The 15,190-nt window shown below is 46.1% G+C and overlaps 2 protein-coding genes across 2 annotated transcripts in view; one reads left to right on the top strand and one right to left on the bottom strand.

Annotated features, from left to right (window-relative positions):
* NR5A1 (nuclear receptor subfamily 5 group A member 1) overlaps positions 1 to 15,190 on the top strand; it is a 355,896-nt gene that overhangs the window by 56,647 nt on the left and 284,059 nt on the right. The window lies entirely within an intron of this gene.
* ADGRD2 (adhesion G protein-coupled receptor D2) overlaps positions 1 to 15,190 on the bottom strand; it is a gene marked incomplete at its 5' end in the record, with an annotated part of 51,570 nt that overhangs the window by 10,109 nt on the left and 26,271 nt on the right. The window contains 5 exons of the mRNA XM_081967605.1: positions 1,276 to 1,334; positions 1,435 to 1,564; positions 3,793 to 3,846; positions 5,260 to 5,301; positions 12,542 to 12,662. Of these exons, the coding sequence (XP_081823731.1) occupies positions 1,276 to 1,334; positions 1,435 to 1,564; positions 3,793 to 3,846; positions 5,260 to 5,301; positions 12,542 to 12,662 (406 nt within the window). The remainder of the gene's footprint in view (positions 1 to 1,275; positions 1,335 to 1,434; positions 1,565 to 3,792; positions 3,847 to 5,259; positions 5,302 to 12,541; positions 12,663 to 15,190) is intronic.

Genomic DNA, 15,190 nt, shown 5'->3' with positions numbered 1-15,190 from the left:
TCTCCGCTGATTAAATGAGGTGGAGGGGGTTGCAGAAAAGAGTGGGGGAAGGGGAGGGAGAGCTGTTTATTTGATGGGGGAGGCATTGGCGGCCCTTCGATTTCAAGTAGCCGAAGGGGGCATAATCCTTTTTTTTTTCAATAGCCTGGCAGAAATCTAAGGATGCGCGCGGCCCCACATTGGTGGGGAAGCTGCTCTCGCTGCCCACCACGGAATGGGCGAAGGAGGGGGGGCACACCGGAGCTCGGAAGGAAGGCTCCCCCCACTGTCCGCAAAGCTCAGGGGCAGTTGGGGATGGAGAGTCCCAGGCTCTTCCCTGGATTTTGGGGAGGGGGAGCTCACGTCCGTCACAGTTTGGGTGGGCTACCCTGCCTACCCTGTGGCTTAAGGCTCAGGGCTGACAGTCTGCAGGGTTTTAAGGTGGGGGTCGCTGCACCCCAGAGATGTAGAAGGACTGGGGAGATTCAATACAATACAATACAATTGTAGAGTTGGAAGGGACCTTGGAGGTCTTCTAGTCCAACCCCCTGCCTAGGCAGGAAACCCTATACCGTTTCAGACAAATGGCTATCCAACATATTCTTAAAGACTTCCAGTGTTGGGGCATTCACAACTTCTGGAGGCAACTTCTGTTCCACTGATTAATTGTTCTAACTGTCAGGAAGTTTCTCCTCAGTTCTAAGTTGCTTCTCTCCTTGATTAGTTGCCACCCATAGTTTCCACCCATTCAGTGAGAATTTCAGAAGGTATCCGATGGAGCAGGGGTCCCCAAGATTTTGGACCTCAGGGGCCACTAAATTCATAATTTTAAATCCCGCAGACCATTAATAAGATCTGCCTAATGACCGGCTGGGTGGGCGTGGCTAGGCAGTTGTGTGACTGGGTGGGTGCAGCCAACTCGATGTCACTCACGTTGAGGGGCGCCTCGCCGGCCTCTCCTCGCCCCTCCCCTCCCAGCCCCTCCTCGCCTGCCCTCCCGGGCTCCTTAGGGCCCCAAGAGGAAGCCGTTGCTGGAGCTAAGCAGCCCCCAGGAGAAAGAGTTGGCAAAAGAGCTCAGTTCAAATGGGATCTGACCGAGGAGGACGCTCAGCAGAAGCACCTCACTGAGGACTAGGAGCATGGGCTTCCCAAGCAGAGGGAAGACCTGCGGGAGTGCAAGGCCAGGTGCCGGCGCCTGGAGGCTCACGTGAACCCTAATCCTGATGCCTCCCTCCCTCAATGAAGCCCAGTTTGAGACCTTGGATTCACGGCCTCTTCAGAGGGGGGGGGACTTACCGGTTTCTCGGGCGACATAATGGAGGAAACGCTCCGTGGGATTTTGGCGCTGAAGTTCCCTGCGTTAAGAAAGGGGCATCAGTCTGGGTGCAACACGCCCAACCTCTGAGCGCAGCGTCTGTCTCCCGAGCTGGCTGGAAGGCCAAGCTGCTCCCCTACCTTTGCCCTTGGGCACCGCCTCCTTCTCGCTGGAGCAGGTTGTGTTTTCCGGGGTGGTTGGGTTGAACCTGGCCATCTCCCAGGAGGTATTCCTGGGGCTTGACAGGTAATTGACAGGGTGGGAGCAGTTCTGAAACGAGAAGAGGAGAAGAGAAAATGGGAAGGCCACCCTTGGGATACGGCATCCAGTTCTGGTCGCCACGATGTAAAAAAGATGTGGAGACTCTAGAAAGAGTGCAGAGAAGAGCAACAAAGATGATTAGGGGACTGGAGGCTCAAACACACGAAGAACGGTTGCAGGAACTGGGGATGTTTAGCTTAAGAGAAAGAAGGACTAGGGGAGACATGATAGCAGCCTTCCGATATCTCAGGGGTTGCCACAAAGAAGAGGGAGTCAAGCTATTCTCCAAGGCACCTGAGGACAGAACAAGAAGCAATGGGTGGAAACTAATCAAGGAGATAAGCAACTTAGAACTAAGGATATAATTTCCTGACAGTGAGAACAATGAATCAGTGTCTCCAGAAGTTTTTAAGAAGATGTTGGAGAACCATTTGTCTTCAATGCTGTAGGGTTTCCTTCCTAAGCAGGGGGTTGGACTAGAAGACCTCCAAGGTCCCTTCCAACTCTGTTATTCTCTATTCCATTCCATTCTATTCTATGCAACTGGAGGCTAAAACATATAAAGGAACAGTTGCAGGAACTGGGTATGTCTAGTCTGATGAAAAGAAGGACTCAGGGAGACAGGATAGCAGTCTTCCAATATCTCAGGGGCTCCTCCAAAGAAGAGGGAGTCAAGCTATTCTCCAAAGCAACTGAGGGCAGAACAAGAAGCAATGGGTGGAAACTAATCAAGGAGAGAAGCAACTTAGAACTAGGGAGAAATTTCTCGACAGTGAGATCAATTAATCAGAGTCTCCAGAAGTTTTTAAGATGATGTTTGTTTTTAAACTACCGGTTTACAGAACTAACGACAATCGTCCCTACCGCTTCGGCTGAACTGGGCCGAGCTGGGAGGATTTCACCCCTGCCTTTGATCCTAATCTCTTGGTCCATCAGAACTAAGTCCTGAATCTTGACTTCACTTATGGATCTGCTCACCAGGTATCTAAGTTCTTGGCTCTTCTTTGGTCTATGGAGAAGGCTTTCTAGATAGCACACCCATCCTTGGAATAACTCTAGAAGCTTGTGGGAAAAGGAACCAAGGTGGATGGGACACAATGCTAGCTAATTAACTGTGTGAATTCATCCCTTTTCAGATTCGGCTTGCAAAGGGGAACAAATATTCCGGTATTGGAGAAGGCTGCCACAAAGAGGAGAAGGTCAACTTATTCTCCATAGGATCTGAAAGCAAGAAACAATGGATGGGAACTCCTCAAGGAGAGAAGCAACTTGGAATGAAGGAGAAACTTCCTAACAAGGAGGACAATTAACCAGTGGAACAGCTTGCCACCAGAAGCTGTGGGTGCTTCATCCCCGGAGGCTTTTAAGAAGAGGCTGGACAGTCACTTGTCTGAAATAGGTTCTCCTGCTTGACCAGGGGGTTTGGCTAGACGACCTCCAGGGTCCCTTTCAGCTTCCTCCCTCCCTTCTGTCCTGAAATGTTATAGGGTTTCCTGATTGAGCAGGACTAAAAGATCTCCAGGGTCCCTTCCAGCTTCCTCCCTTCCTTCTGTCCTGAAATGTTATAGGGTTTCCTGATTGAGCAGGGGGCTGGACTAGAAGACCTCCAGGGTCCCTTCCAGCTTCCTCCCTTCCTTCTGTCCTGAAATGTCATAGGGTTTCCTGCTTGAGCAGGGGGTTGGTCTAGAAGACCTCCAGGGTCCCTTCCAGCTTCCTCCCTTCCTTCTGTCCTGAAATGTTATAGGGTCTCCTGCTTGAGCAGGACTAGAAGACCTCCAGGGTCCCTTCCAGCTTCCTCTCTTCCTTCTGTCCTGAAATGTTATAGGGTCTCCTGCTTGAGCAGGACTAGAAGACTTCCAGGGTCCCTTCCAGCTTCCTCCCTTCCTTCTGTCCTGAAATGTTATAGGGTTTCCTGATTGAGCAGGGGGCTGGACTAGAAGACCTCCAGGGTCCCTTCCAGCTTCCTCCCTTCCTTCTGTCCTGAAATGTTATAGGGTTTCCTGATTGAGCAGGGGGCTGGACTAGAAGACCTCCAGGGTCCCTTCCAGCTTCCTCCCTTCCTTCTGTCCTGAAATGTCATAGGATCTCCTGTTTGAGCAGGGGGCTGGACTAGAAGACCTCCAGGGTCCCTTCCAGCTTCCTCCCTTCCTTCTGTCCTGAAATGTTATAGGGTTTCCTGATTGAGCAGGACTAGAAGATCTCCAGGGTCCCTTCCAGCTCCATTCTGATTGACCTACCGTGAACGAGAGAGCTTTTTTCTTCTCCCTCATTCTCTGGATGGCATTCCGCACCTGGAGAAGGAACACAATTATCGGTCAGCCTTTTCATCCAAAAATGTCCAGCGATGATGCTCTGCACAACTCAGGAAGGGCCAGTGCGTGAAATTCAGAGCAGACTAAATTTTCTGTGATGCCCCCCCGGAGCAAATGAAAGCGAAACCTCCAAATTCGATAGTGGCAGAGCAGGGAGCTGGGGAAGATGGGTCTCTTAGTTGCGCTTCTCCAAAAACGCTTTCTTCTTGAGAATCTCGGGGTCGCGGGGAGGGGGACAGTTTTAGGACACCTCCACCATCTTTGGCTGTGGTTCCCCACCCCTCCTCTTTTACATGCAAGGGAAAAGGGGGAAGTGGCCACAGGGAAGCTGGACTTGCGTTGATCTGTCTACCACAACATACGGTGGAATGGCTGCTCCTGAAGTTTCTCCGTGCAACGACAAACAAGAGGAACGTAAAATGAATCGTATGGATTCGTTTGTGCACTCTGAATCCCCAGCTGGCAATAATGTGCTTGTTTTGCTGACTGAAAAAGCCAGAATTTTTTCAAACTTCTGTATAACTGATGCAGAGTCTCCTAATCTTGAGGGACTCTCTCTCTCTCATCTATCTATCTATCTATCTATCTATCTATCTATCTATCTATCTATCTATCTATCTATCTATCTATCTATCATCTATCTATCTATCTATCATCTATCTATCTATCTATCTATCTATCTATCTATCATCTATCTATCTATCTATCTATCTATTTATCTATCTATCTATCTATCTATCATCTACCTATCTATCATCTTCTCATCTATCCTCTCATAAATAGATAAAAATAATCTATATCTATCTATCATCTCTTTCATCTATCTATTTCTTTCTTTCTATCTATCTATCTATCTATCTATCTATCTATCTATCTATCTATCTATCATCTATCTATCTATCTATCTACCATGTATGTATGTATGTATGTATGTATGTATGTATGTATGTATGTATGTTATATCTATCTATCTATCTATCATCTATCTATCTATCTATCTATCTATCTATCTATCTATCTATCTATCTATCTATCTATCATCTATCTATCTATCTTCTCTCTCATCTATCTATCTATCTATCTCTACCTACCTACCTACCTACCTATCATCTATGTATGTATGTATCTATCTATATCTATATCTATCTATCTTTCTACCTACCTAACCACCCACCCACCCATCCACCCATCAATCCATCTCTATCTATCTAAAAATAGCTAAATAATAGCTGGAAAAGTAACCAAGCACAGCAGCCTCCCATAGATCAGGCTTCCCCAGCTATTACCCATACCTTCCTCCATTTATATTTAAAATCTTAAGGACTAGAAACTTAAGAGGAGGATTGGGTTTTTTTTTTTAACAAGATGTTGTGTTTCTAAGCTCAGTCTTACCTCGCTGTTATAGAGTGCATAGACCAGGAATATGTAGAGGCCCTGTAAAAAAAAAAAGGAAAAATGCATACAGACAAGCTGAAGAGATATTCGCTCAGAAAAAGTACTGTTTTAGCTTTTGCAAAGGCCGAGAGGCAAAACTGGGAGGGCATTCGTGCTTTTTCCTCCCTTCCTCTTCCCACCAGCTGGAAAAAGATGGACAGGAGAAACTCACAATTTCAGTCTCTTTTCCCCCCCCCTTTTCCAGCTTCCCCAACTCCCCCATGGTTAAAAAAAAATCAATTGAGTCCATTTGCATTGCAGAATTACAGCTTGGCATCGCGTTAATCCTACGATATCGGGGACCGATTCTTTTTTCTTGCGGCTGGAATGGGCCATGTTTTCAAGATGTTCTCACTAAGCTCGGCTCGAAAAACAACCTAATCAGATGCAAGAGGCACTTGGTCTCTTTTGGGAAGTGAATTGTTTCTGCGGTTTCTGTTTTTTGCAAACAAGAGGACCACTAATGCTCAGCTCTGGTTGAAGTTTGGCGTTTTTTGGCTGGATCCAGATAAAGGGTTGCAAGGATGAAAAAAAAAGAAGATGTTGAGACTTTGGAAAAAGTGCAGAGAAGAGCAACGGAGATGATTAAAGAGCAGGAGACTCAAACACAGGAAGAACGGTTGCAGGATTTGGGTTCGGTTAATCTAGAGAAAAGAAGGACTAATGGGGACATGATAAGAAGATTCTGGTATTTGAGGGGCTGCCACAAAGGAGAGGAGAAGATCAACTTATTCTCCAAGGCAGGACAAGAAGCAACGGTTGGAAACTCATGAAGGAGAGATGCAACCTAGGATGAAGGAGACACTTCCTAACAATAAGAACAATTCACCAGTGGAACAGCTTGCTACTAGAAGATGCTTCATCCCTGGAGGTTTTTAAGAAGAGACTGGAGAGTCACTTGTCTGAAATGGTATAGGTTCTCCTGCTTGACCAGAGGGTTGGACTAGAAGACCTCCAAGGTCCCTTCCGGCTCTATTCTTATTCTTTTATTCTTATTTCATTCTTATTTTATTATTAATAACTGTATTTCTAAGGGGTTCCATACCTCCTTTATTCTAAAAAACTACATTTTTATTTTTTTTTAAGTTTCCTTTAGATTTATTCAGCCTGGTTGAGCAAGGGGCTGGACTAGAAGATCTCCAAGGACCCTTCCAGCTCTATTCTTATTCTTTTATTCTTATTTTATTCTTATTTTATTATTAACAACTGTATTTCTAAGGGATTCCATACCTCCTTTATTCTAAAAAACTACATTTTTATTTTTTTTAAAGTTTCCTTTAGATTTATTCAGCCTGGTTGAGCAAGGGGCTGGACTAGAAGATCTCCAAGATCCCTTCCAGTTCTATTCTTATTCTTTTATTCTTATTTCATTCTTATTTTATTATTAATAACTGTAGTTCTAAGGGGTTCCATACCTTCTTTATTGTAAACAACTACATTTTTAAAAGTTTCCTTTAGATTTATTTAGCCTGGTTGAGCAGGGGGCTGGACTAGAAGATCTCCAAGATCCCTCCCAGTTCTATTCTTATTCTTTTATTCTTATTTCATTCTTGTTTTATTATTAATAACTGTATTTCTAAGGGGTTCCATACCTCCTTTATTGTAAACAACTACATTTTTAAAAGTTTCCTTTAGATTTATTTAGCCTGGTTGAGCAGGGGGCTGGACTAGAAGACCTCCAAGGTCCCTTCCAGCTCTATTCTTACTCTTTTATTTTTATTTTATTTTTATTTTATTATTAACAACTGTATTTCTAAGGGATTCCATACCTCCTTTATTCTAAACAACTATCTTTTTATTTTTTAAAAAAGTTTCCTTTAGATTTATTTATCCTGCTTGAGCAGGGGGCTGGACTAGAAGATCTCCAAGATCCCTTCCAGCTCTATTCTTATTCTTTTATTCTTATTTTATTCTTATTTTATTATTAACAATTGTATTTCTAAGGGGTTCCATACCTCCTTTATTCTAAACAACTATCTTTTTATTTTTTAAAAAAGTTTCCTTTAGATTTATTTATCCTGCTTGAGCAGGGGGCTGGACTAGAAGATCTCCAAGATCCCTTCCAGCTCTATTCTTATTCTTTTATTCTTATTTTATTATTAACAACTGTATTTCTAAGGGATTCCATACCTCCTTTATTCTAAACAACTATCTTTTTATTTTTTTTAAGTTTCCTTTAGATTTATTTATCCTGCTTGAGCAAGGGGCTGGACTAGAAGACCTCCAAGGTCCCTTCCAACTTCCTTCCTTCCTTCCTTCCTTCCTTCCTTCCTCCCTCCCTCCCTCCCTCCCTTCCTTCCTTCCTTCCTTTGTGAAATGGTATAGATTCTCCTGCTTGAGCAGGGGGCTGGACTAAAAGACCTCCAAGGTCCCTTCCAGCTCTATTCTTATATTCTTATTATTAATAACTGTTGAGGACTTATTTCTTAGGGATCCCACACCTCCTTTATTCTAAACAACTATCTTATTTTTTTTTTAAGTTTCCTTTAGATTTATTTATTTTGCTGGTACTTTCTAGCTAAACTATTCAGCTCAGATACGGAAGTAAAAACAAAAAACAATGGGTACATGAATCAAAAGACCTTATTTTGACTTTTTCTCAGCTGGCTTCTGACAATTTTCAGAAACAAGGGATGTCTCCATCTAGAGGCTAAAAGCTACCCGGAGTTTATAGGCCAAGGATAAAATAGATGAGAAAGTTATTGTGCAATTCCGATGCCTCGTCCCTGGAATTTTATAAGGGGTCCAGATGACTTGTAACTTTCTTGCACTTTCCCCGTACTTTCTCTTCGGTTCTTTTTGCCATCTTTTTTCTTTAAACGATTTCCAGCCAAAAAATGCATCGGAAAGGAAAGAGAACAATGGTTTGAATGCCTTTGAAACGAAATCAACGCCTTTAAAACCAATTTTATCCCATCCTCCCTTCAAACAAACAGACAAAAAATGTTTTATACCATTGAGAAAACTTCAGGAGATAAATATTTTAAAAAATTAGTGGCCAAGGTTAGTTTGGCTTATAAAATTCTGGGGACAAAAAAAGGAGAAATTTTGCTGGTTTTCTATTTGGTCTTGAAATGCACATTAAAGGTAAAAGATAAAGGTTCCCCTTGCACATCTGTGCTAGTCGTTCCCGACTCTAGGGGGAGGTGCTCATCTCTGTTTCAAAGCCGAAGAGCCAGCGCTGTCCGAAGATGTCTCCGTGGTCATGTGGCCGGCATGACTCAATGCTGAAGGCGCACGGAACACTGTTCCCTTCCCACCAAAGGTGGTTCCTGTTTTTCTACTTGCATTTTGACGTGCTTTCCAACTGCTACGTTGGCAGAAGCTGGGACAAGTCATGGAAGCTCACTCTGTTACGAGGGGCTAGGGATTTGAACCGCCGAACCGCCGACCTTTCTGATCAACAAGCTCAGTGCCACTGAGCCACCACGTCTCATATTAGTTAAGACCACTGATTAATTTTCCGAATATTTATGATTAATAACTTCCGCGGACTTATTTTTAACAGGCTCCCTTACTGTAAACAAAAAATAATAATCTTGTTTTAGAAAAGTGTTCCTTTAGATGTATTTGTTTTCGCGGCTTTTGCTCTTGAATTTTTTCCTGCAAAGCCACGTTATAAACACAATTGTTGTTATTTTTCCTTATGAAAATATGTGACTTCAAGGCACCCCCAAGTGCGAGCTTGGTTGGCTCAGTCTTAAACAGAAATCCTGCTGATTCAAACGGGGGGCCAAATGGTGAGAAAATTGCCCCCCCGTTTTACAGAGAAAAGGAACCGAAGCCGAGCCAGACTCACAAAGTGACCCACAAAAACCCCACACTTTGCAGAAATGCAGGGAAAACCGCGGAGGGCTTTTAGTCGCCCTGGCAGTGGGCATCCTCCGAACTAATTCTCTGCAGCCCCTTTTCTATTTATGCCATGAATTCTCGCTGGGAACTCTTCGCAGCTTTGGAGAGTTGTGGAGTTTTGTTTTGTTTTCTGAACGAAAAGCAGTTTCAAAACAGCCTCCGGAGAAACTGAGGACTCTTGGGGGGTGTTTGTTCGCCCTCTGCCTTCCAGGCTTTGCCCTCGCCCAGGGTGGGGGCTTCACGCCACCCACCACCCAATTCAGAATCTAGCTTCCTAGCTGTAAATCAACCCAACTTTGCCCTCCGAGAGCATTGACTCTGTGGTTTTGTTTTTTCAAAAAATAAAATAAAATCTGATAGGCTTTTTGCTCCTTGCCTCGCTCGTTCTGTTCTCCCTATCGCAAAACTTTGCAGCTGACGCATTAATTGCAGCTCTCTGCAAGCCGCAGGACTCCCACGCAGGTGGCGGGAGGGGCCCCCGGCATCCTGCTGCACTCTTTGCAGAGGGAAAGAGGCATCTCGGGTGGGGAAACAGGACATACCCACACAAATACCCACACACAGAGAATGAGAGAGAGAGACACACACACTCATACACATTCTTTTTGTCCCTTTCTCTCCTGCCTCTGGTTGGCTCAGGGTATTTGCATCCACCTGGTTCTTAGACAGCTGGATTTTTAAGGGGTGGGAGGAGAGATGGCATCGCGTAAATATTTGCCTGCCTTTTCCAGAGCAATTACATCCATCGGTTAAGCTGCGGCAATTAAAATACTGTTTTGTTTTGTTCCAAGCAATCTTTTACCAGGCGCGGAAGGAGGCCCGCTCAAATTGTCCGTGTGGGTTTCAAATTCTTGGGTGGAGTTGTGGGCTTTATTTTTGCGGGTGGAAAGATGGTTAGATGAGAGCGGGGGGGGGGGAGGCAGATGAGGAAAGAAGGAAGTAAAAGGGGACGAAAGGAAGAGAGGGGAAAAAGGAGAGATTTGGAAGGAAGGAGGGAGGGAGGAAAAGGGGAAAGGGGAAAGGAAGGAGGAGAAGGAATGGGAAGGGGAGAGGAAGGAAGGAGGAAAAGAAAAGGAAGGAAGGATTGAGGGAGGAGAATGGAGGGAGGGAGGGAGGGAGGAGGAAAAGGGAAGGAAGGGAAGGAGAAATTGAGAGAGGAAGGAGAAGGGAAAAAGGAAGGGATTGAGGGAGGAAAAGATGAAAGGGGAAAAGAAGGAGGAGAAGGAAAGGGAAGGAGGGAGGGAGGAGGGAGGAAAGAAGGAGGAAAAGAAAAAGGGAAGGAAGAAAAGGAGGGGTTGAGGGAGGGAAGGAGAAGAGAGGGAGGGAGGGACGGAGGAAGGAAAGAAGGAGGAGAAGGAAAGGGAAGGAGGGAGGAAGGAGGGAAGGAGGAAAAGGGAAGGAAGGGAAGGAGAAATTGAGAGAGGAAGGGAGGAAGGAGAAGAGAAAGAGGAAGGGATTGAGGGAGGAAAAGATGAAAGGGGAAAAGAAGGCGGAGAAGGAAAGGGAAGGAGGGAGGGAGGAAGGAAGGAGGAAAAGAAAAAGGGAAGGAAGAGAAGGAGGGGTTGAGGGAGGGAAGGAGAAGAGAGGGAGGGAGGGACAGAGGAAAGAAGGAAAGGGGAAAAGAAAAAGGGAAGGAGCAATCGAGGGAGGAAGGAGAAGGGAAAGAGGAAGGGAAGGATAGAGGGAGGGTGGGAGAAAGGAAGGAAGGAGAAGAGAAAGAGTGAAAAGGAAGAAGGAAGGAAGGAAAGCAAGAGAGAAGGGAAAGAGAAGCGTAAGTGTAATATTTCATAATGTAATGTTGTTGTTGTCATTATTATATTATATTAATTTTTAATGCATTATTGAACAGGGTACTGTTTAATAAAGGGATTTGATCCTGAGTATTGTCGGCGGAAGAGAATGAATCAGGCAGCCGATCAAAAAATTATATTTGCTAAACTGTGGCTTTGCTCGAACAAGACATGGCACTGAAGAAGCCCAGAAGGCTGGTCTTGCTGAGACCCAACCCAAGGAGTCGCTGTATGGCTTGGGGGTTCTGGGGCCCCCTTTTTTCTATCCAACCACTTTGAGCAAGAATTTCTGACTGAGGTTCAAACTAGAACTCGCTTCGCTAACAACACCGCTGAATCAAGGAGCCGTTGTTTACCGTGTATGGTCCCCATAGGAGCATCTAAAAAAATGAGGTTACCGTATTAGTATAGCATAAGGCGCTCCGAAGTATAAGATGCACCTAGCTTTTGGGGGGGGGGGGGAGAACGAGAGGAAAAAAAATCTACCTCTGCCTCCCAGCAATTTGCCTCCTTGCAGCAAACAGCCTGTTTCAGTTTCATCACAGCCTGATTAGCACAAGCACCTGATTGTCGGTTGGATTGGCCTCCCGACGATCAGCTGTTTCAGCCTGCAGGGATTGCCATAGCCTATTGGTGCCTCCGCGCACCCCATTTTCGGCCTCCGCATCCTGTTTTCAGCCTCCATGTGCCCCATTTTCCACCCAGGCGGTGGGGATCAGAATGGACGGAAAACGGGGCGCACGGGGGCAGCAACAGGCAATGGCAATCCCTGCGGCGTGAAACAGCTGATGGTCGGGAAGCCGATCCAACCGACAATCAGCTGTTTGTGCTAATCAGGCTGTGCCGAAGCTGAAACTGAAACAGGCTGTTTGCTCTTTGCTGCAAGGAGGCAAATTGCTGGGAGGCAGGGGCCAAAGGGTGGGGGGCCGGCCGGTGGGTGGGGCTACATTCAGCGTATGACGCACCCAAATTTTCACCCTCTTTTAGGGGGGGAAAGTGCGTCTTATACTCCAAAAAGTACGGTAATTGCCTAGAAAAAAGTGTACGCTTTGGGGCGCCCAGTTCACAACCGAGACCAGTAAATGATCCTTTGGGGTTCACTGTGTCCCATGAATGCAAAAGTTCTGCTTCCTCACAACTCCAGGTGGAGCAGGGGACCTTGCATGGCTGTTGCCATGGAATGACCTCCCCCCAGATATCAGAACCACTACCGATCTCCGCTCCTTCCGACAGAAACTCAAGACCCACCTGTTCCAATTAGCTGGCCTGGCCCATTTATAGTCCCATTTTATACCTCCTGGCAAACATTTTATTTCAAGATAGTTTTTTAGGGGTAGTTTTTTAATGCATTTTTAAATTTTAAATTTGAACTTTAACTATTATTGTACAGTAAATTATATGTTAACCTCCTCCAGCCACATCTATATCTATCTCTATATTTATATTTATGTATATTTATTGTGTTTTTAATATGACTGTACACTGCCCCGAGTCCCTTCTGGGAGAGGGTGCGGTCTATAAATTAAATAAAAGTTAAAGTTAAAGTTGCAGAACCTCTGCAGATGTTCGGAGAGAGGCGTCATCCCACCTGAACTCACCTGGAGGGAGTTCAGCATGATGAAGATGTAAGCCCAAGTCACGCTCAGGTGGACAAGGATGCCGCACACCCAGGTCAGGCCCAGGACGGGGAGCAGCACCAAGATGGGTTTGGCGGTGGCCCTGAAAACGGAGCAGAACAGAAAACGGTTGGCCTCTTCCCAGCTAAGCCTGAAAAACGGGACTCTGAGCTAGGTTCATTTGGGGGCAATTTCTCCATCCCCTTCTCTGTGTTTGGTGGAAAGATGCTCACGTTTTAATCTCCTCCTTTGGGGTTTTCTTATCTCAAACCCTGAGATGACTCCCTGGGCGTGCGGCAGAGGAGATGCCACAATCATAAACGGAGAGATAATTGCGCCTTCCCCTATAAAAGTAAAGGTTCCCCTCGCACCTATGTGCAATTCGTTCACGACTCTAGGGGGCGCTGCTCACCTCCGTTTCAAAGCCCAAGAGCCAGCGCTGTCCGAAGATGCCTCCGTGGTCATGTGGTCGGCATGACTCAACGCCAAAGGCGCACGGAACGTTGTTCCCTTCCCACCAAAGGTGGTTCCTGTTTTTCTACTTGCCTTTTTACGTGCTTTTGAACTGCTAGGTTGGCAGAAGCTGGGACAAGGCACGGGAGCTCACTCTGTTATGCTGCCCTAGGGATTCGAACCGCCGAACTGCCAACCTTTCTGATCGACAAGTTCAGCGTCTTAGCCATTGAGCCAACGCATGCCTTAGGCCTTCTCCTGTAGCTCTTTCCAAATGGCCTCCAAACAAACTGGACAAACCTCCCCCCCCCTCTTTGTTCCTTGCTGAGGCAGAAAAAGGACCCCCCCATCATTATTCCAGGAAGCTGCAGACAAGCCCCCCACCCCCCGCCCCTCCAGGAAGTGAACTCTAGAAGAAGGGAACGTTTTGTAGGTGACTTTTCAATTATGATTTTTCAATTGGAGTTTTTGGAGTCAGCCAGAAGAGCCTCAAATGGACTCCAATGGAAATAACATTTGAGGGGCTGCCCCAGAGAGGAGGGGGTCAAGTTTATTTCCAAGTCACCCGAAGGCCAGAGAAGGAAAAATGGATGGAAAGTGAACAAGGAGAGATTCAACCTGGAAATAAGGAGGAATTTCCTGACAGGGAGAACAATCAACCCGTGGAACAGAAGTTGCCTTCGGAAGTTGTGAGAACTTCATCCCTGGAGGCTTTCAAGAAGAGACTGGACTGCCCTCTGTCAGAAACGGTATAGGGTCTCCTGCTTGGGCAGGGAAGTTGGACTAGATGACCTACAAGGGTCCCTTCCAACTTTGTTAATTTATCAAGGATATTGAGACTCTAGAAACAGTGCAGAGAAGAGCAACCAGGATGATTAGGAATCTGGAGGCTAAAGCATACGATTGATTGATAGATAGATGGATGGATGGATGGATGGATGGATGGATGGATGGATGGATGGACGGACAAATGGATGGAATCAAAGATACGATGAACGGTTGCAGGAACTGGGCCTGGCTAGTCTAGTGAAGAGATGGACCAGGGGAGACAGGATAGTAGTCTTCCAATATTTGAGGGGCTGCCCCAGAGAGGAGGGGGTTAAGCTATTCTCCAAGGCACCCGAAGGCCAGACAAGGAATAATAGATGGAAACTGAACAAGGAGAGATTCAACCTGGAAATAAGGAGGAATTTCCTGACAGGGAGAACAATCCACCCATGGAACAGAAGTTTTGGAGCTTCATTCCTGGAGGCTTTCAAGAAGAGACTGGACTGCCATTGGTCACAAATGGAGTATGGTCTCCTGCTTGGGCAAGGGTTGGACTAGATGGCCTACAAGGTCCCTTCCAGCTCTACCCTGATTGATTGATTCAACCTAGAAATTTCCTGACCATGAGAACCATCCACCTATGGAACCTATGGAAGTTGCGGGAGCTCCATCAAAGGAAGCTTCCAAGAAGAGACTGGACTGCCCTCTGTCAGAAACGGTGTAGGGTCTCCTGCTTGGGGGAGGGGTTGGGCTAGATGACCTACGATGTCCCTTCCAACTCTGCTCATCTGTAAGTCTAGCTTGGACCTCTCAAGACTTGGAATTGCAGGCGGGTTCAACCAGGGACTCTTCCAAGTCATTCCACCCACCCGGGGTGAAGATGCCTCCAAGCCACCAACTGCAGAGAGATGTCATCTCGCCCTCCAGCCCCAGCCTCCACCTTCAGCACTGCCAACCGCCTGAAGGATATTTACACCACCAGAGGAACACTGTGTTTCCCTTGTGGCTGCCCACGGCGCCAGCTAAAAAAGCAACAAGAGATTTCCATCGGTTGGCCTTATCGGAGGAAGCTCCGGGAGATGATCGGATGACCCTGAGCCGGGCAGAGATGAGGGGAAGAGGAGGGCAGGGGGTGGGCTCTAAGCTCCCTTTGGAGGAACAGGTGGGAGAGATGGAATAGAATAGAATAGAATAGAATAGAATAGAATAGAATAGAATAGAATACGTAGAATAGAATAGCAGAGTGGGAAGGGACCTTGGAGGTCTTCTAGTCCAAACCCCTGCTCAGGCAGGAAACCCTACACCGCTTCAGATAAATGGATATCCAACGTCTTCTTAAAGACTTCCAGCGTTGGAGCATTCACAACTTCTGGAGGCAACTTCTGTTCCACTGATTCATTGTTCTAACTG

Source organism: Natrix helvetica (assembly GCF_964273705.1).
Source record: "Natrix helvetica genome assembly, chromosome: 15".
Lineage (NCBI taxonomy): Eukaryota > Metazoa > Chordata > Lepidosauria > Squamata > Natricidae > Natrix > Natrix helvetica.
Note: the sequence above shows the minus strand (reverse complement) of the source record. Positions and strands in the feature narration are given on the sequence as shown.